The 4457-nt window shown below is 48.8% G+C and overlaps 1 protein-coding gene across 1 annotated transcript; it reads right to left on the bottom strand.

Moving 5' to 3' along the window:
• Window positions 1-1245: 1245 nt before the first annotated feature.
• Window positions 1246-1626, bottom strand: LOC138246934 (protein LDOC1-like). Its single transcript, XM_069201681.1, has one exon. It carries the CDS (start codon window positions 1624-1626, stop codon window positions 1246-1248), a length of 381 nt encoding a protein of 126 aa, XP_069057782.1.
• Between the last annotated feature and the right edge of the window lie 2831 nt (window positions 1627-4457).

Genomic DNA, 4457 nt, shown 5'->3' with positions numbered 1-4457 from the left:
CTAGGTATTCCTTGAGGATCTGCTTCTCAGGTTCTGTTAGAGAGTACATTCGCCCAAAAGGAACCACGGCATCTGGTTCCAAAGGAATGGCGCAATCATATTCTCTATGGGGTGGCAGCTCAGGTCTTTCCGGTTTCTGGAATACATCGGCATATTCTAGATAATGTCTGGGTACTCCTTGTAGAACGTTAATAGAACATCCCACCTTAGGGGGTGCCATTAAGAGACTCTTTGGAGACCAATAGTCTCCTGCTAAGTAACAGTGGTGTTGGCAAAAGTTAGAGGATAAAGAAATGGTTCTTGTTTCCCAGTTAATGTAAGGGTTATGCCGAGTTAGCCATGGAATTCCCAGGATCATAACGTGATGTGGTGAAGAAATCAAATCAAAAGAAATGTTTTCTTGATGTTTCCCGAATTGGAGACATAGGGTAGGAGTGGTATACTATACAGGGCCCGAGGCCAAGAGTGACCCATCCACCGTGTGGACTTGTTCTGGTACTTCCTTAGGTATTTGCAAAATCTGTCTTTCCCTGGCCCAGGTTTTGTCTAGGTAGATACCACTGGCTCCACAGTCCAGCAAGGCCAGTGCCCTTTCTTCACGGCCATCTGTTAAGTGGAGGATAACAGGTAAGAGGAAAAGAGCAGTTCCTTCCTCCCTTGAGGAACAAATGGAAGGTAATTCGAAAAATCCCGTCCTCACCCTTCTCACTGAGGACGGGAACTGGCGTTTCCCAAAGGCTTGGCTGGACGGATGGGACATGTGTGAATTAGGTGACCAGCAGCACCACAATACAGGCAAAGTCCTTTCCTTCGTCTGTTTTCTCGCTCACTAGATGATAATGGCCCTCGTGCCATGTCGATTTGCATAGGCTCTTCATCAGTAGCACCCTTAGTTTCAGAACGAGCCTCCTCGGAACGATGAGGAAGGGTGCGGGACATCACTGAGTGTGATGGTAAACAACTCTTCTTTTTCTCCATCCTTCGCTCATTTAACCGATATTCTTTTGTCAGGGTCTGATCCATTAAACCCTAAAGATTCTCTACTCTGCCAGAGTGAACTAGTTCATCCTTAACGTCCTCTCTGAGACCTCTGCGAAACAGGGTCACCAAAGTACGCTCCACCCAGGAAGTCTCAGCTGCCAATTGTCTGAAACGAGTGATGTATTGTAAGACGTCCTGATTTCCTTGTTGAATATCGCAGAGAGCTTCTTCTGCTGAAGACTCTAATCCAGGACGCTCAAACATCTACTTAAAGGCAGTGACAAAGCTGGAATAATTAGACAGGCTAGGGTCGTTGCTTGTCACCAAAGGGGTTGCCCATGCCGAGGCTGGTCCAGATAGGGCGCTCATCAAATACCCAACCTTGGTCTTGTCTTGCATGAACTGTAAAGGACGGAATGCGAAATAGACCATCAAGGCATCCAGGAACTCTTGTAATTTGTTAAGATCCCCGGAGAAGCGGGGCGTAGTGACAGAGACCGTAGGAACATCGGTGGTTCTAGAGGCGAAGGCTTGTCGGAAGACTGTATTTTCGGTACGTAGCTGTTGGAGTTCTTGGGCCTGTTGTTGTATAGTCAGGAGCAGGGTTTGGCTTGTTGGTTCTGTATTCATCACAAGATTCTCCATGGTTCTGGATGGCAACTGGAGTTTTGGGCGTTGCAATCTGTCACAATTCACCCTGAGCTTACCGTCGATGTTGGAGAGCGGTGGTGAGCGGCCCTGGTTCCTGCAAGTCCTGCTCTGGCCGAGGTAGGGGCGACCCCTTCCGGTAGCCACGGTGCTGTTTGACAATAGTAAGCCACTACAGTCCGTGCCCTCCAGAAGGAGTCCCAGAGGAAAAACCCCAAAAAGGGTAAAAAACCTCCAATAGGAACTCCCTGAAACAGATGGAGGACACAAGGAATTAGAACTAAAGATCCTGGAATTCTGGAGACTGAATACAGATCAAGAACAACTGGCGCCACAAGAGGAAACCAGCCGGAGAATGACTACCACCGTAGGAGTGTTGCAACGCAATGAGAAGGAAGATAGATTCCCCTTATATACCCCTAGACAGGAAGTGGGAAACAGGAAGTATTAATACCACCATCTTGGTTTGGGTAAGGGTCATAACTTAAAATAGAAAACATGCTCCTGAGAAAAGAGAAACAATGCACGCAGGGAAGAGAGGAAGTGAACAGCATGCTTGGAAGGAGAAAGGCATGCTTATAAGCTAGTCATGTGTAGGCAGATGGCTTTTGTATGTGTGACAGGTAAGTGGGTATATGGAGGGAGGTCCCGGGCATCCTAGCGCGTTAATTAGTTTTGCGCGCTGAGCGCGGCGAGGACCGTGACCCGATTCGGGGTCTCCGGCCCTGCCGCGCTTGCAAGGTAATTCGCGGCCTGAGAAAAGGCCTGCGGCGGGTGCCGTGACCCTTGAACCGAGCCGCGGCTTCTCCTTCGGCCCGCCCACTGGCCGCCGCGGTCTCCTCGGATTGCGCCGCAGCGGCTCGTGCTCGCGGCCGCAGCGCAACAACGTGTCGCATATTTTAAAATACAGTGACATCATGGGATGCAAGTGTAAGTTGGCACTCAAAATGTGTTTTTTTACTCCCCTATAGGTACAGACCCATGTGGTGAGGGAGGGCCCCCATCTGTATACAGACCCCTGGTAGATCTGGAAACTATGGAGGAATGTATCATCATAATTACCTACAGACTCAATAGAGCAACAGTCCATGACCTCTGCGCGTTAATGGATCCAGTTCTGAAACTGGCAAATCGAAATCAGCATGCCATCCTTACAACTGTGCAAGTGCTATCTGTACTCCATTTTTTGGCTACGGGCTCATTTCAGGTGACAGTGGGCATGGGTGCTGGGATCTCACAGCCAATGTTCAGCGTCATCCTGTCCAAATTGCTGGATGCATTCATTCAACACTTGCAAACATATGTCCAGTTTCCCCAAAGGGCTGCACTTCCCACCATCAAATCTGGATTCTATGCCTTCGCCAATATCCCCCATGTAATAGGTGCGATTGATGGAACCCACATAGCTCTCATACCCCCAAGAGCGAATGATAAGGTGTATCGGAATCGTGAGAACTATCAATCCATTATTGTACAATTGGTGTGTACTGCTGATCAGTACATATCACATGTCAATGCCAGGTTCCCAGGCTCAGTCCGTGATTCATTTGTCCTAAGAAACAGGAGTGTGCCACACATGATGGAACAACTACAGGGGGACAGAGGATGGCTCATAGGTCAGTGTATGACACTGGATCAGTACATAGCTGACAGCCAGGCTGTATGCACGTAAAGGTAGTTTGTTTAAGTCCTGTTTTGCCCACTTTTACAGGTGATTCTGGACTCTCCAACTTGCAATGGCTCCTGACGCCAGTGAGGAATCCCAGGACAGATAGAGAGGAATTATAATGAGGCCCATGGACGTACTAGGGGGGTGATTGAGCGCACTGTAGGTCTCCTGAAGTCTAGATTTTGTTGCCTCCATCTCTCTGGGGGATCTCTGTGCTATGTCCTTGACAAGTTGTGTAAGATAGTGGTGGCCTGCTGCATGCTGCACAACTTGGCTGTGAGGAAAGCTATCACCCTTCTGGAAGAGGAGGGTGCTGTCCAACCAGCCCATCAACCTCAGAGAGGGGATGAGAGTGATGGTGAGGAAGAAGAGGGGGAAGATCTCAACTCCAGGACCCAGCTAATCCGCCTATACTTCCAGTGACTCTAAGGTACTGTTCAATGATGCTGATGTATTCACTGCATTTTTAAGTCTGACTCATGTGATAAGTATTGTGGTGTCTATTGTCAGTGACAATGCTACCTGATGACTGAAGTGGCATGTGCCAGGAAACCCAATATTGTGTACAGTGTGACATACTTCAGACGCTACAGTCCGTTGGATCCCCTCATGCAATAAAGGTATGCTTATGATATTAACTGTCTAATGCTTACACACTCACAATTCATACCTCATATTGATGAGGGACATACAAATTGAGTGCATAGGTGTATTTATTGAATGCCAAAATATACATTAGTGTTGGGACAGTGAAAGGGTGTGGGCACAGGGGGCAAATCCATATTCAGGTACATATGCTCAGCTGTTGGTAGCACTGGGTTTTGGTCCATGTGTCCATTGGAAGATGGTGTGATGGCAGTGGCATGTCAACAAGGGAGTTCAGTGGCACACAAGGGAGACAGTTCAGGGCAGAGTCACTTCCTGGTGCTGGTCTTGGTCTTGGCTGGTGTTTCAGTGGCATATCTGGGTCTGAGGGCACGTTTGCGAAGGTGCAGCTGGGTTGCAGGGTAGGGATGCTGGTTTCCTGTGTGTCCTCTGACAGTGCCACCAGTCCAGTAGCTGCTGCAGATGTAGATGGCAAGGCAGTGTCCTGGCTAGTGGTTGGGGCTTGCAGGTGGGTGGAGGTCTCAGACTGGCTGTGGTACTTGTGCTGCAGAAC

This window comes from Pleurodeles waltl, chromosome 7, assembly GCF_031143425.1.
Source record: "Pleurodeles waltl isolate 20211129_DDA chromosome 7, aPleWal1.hap1.20221129, whole genome shotgun sequence".
Taxonomy (NCBI): domain Eukaryota; kingdom Metazoa; phylum Chordata; class Amphibia; order Caudata; family Salamandridae; genus Pleurodeles; species Pleurodeles waltl.
This window is presented reverse-complemented; position numbering and strand designations above follow the sequence as displayed.

What these genes read in the sequence shown, in the direction of transcription:
- LOC138246934 (XM_069201681.1), bottom strand. Translation starts at nt 1,626, where the DNA reads ATGGAGAATCTTGTGATGAATACAGAACCAACAAGCCAAACCCTGCTC.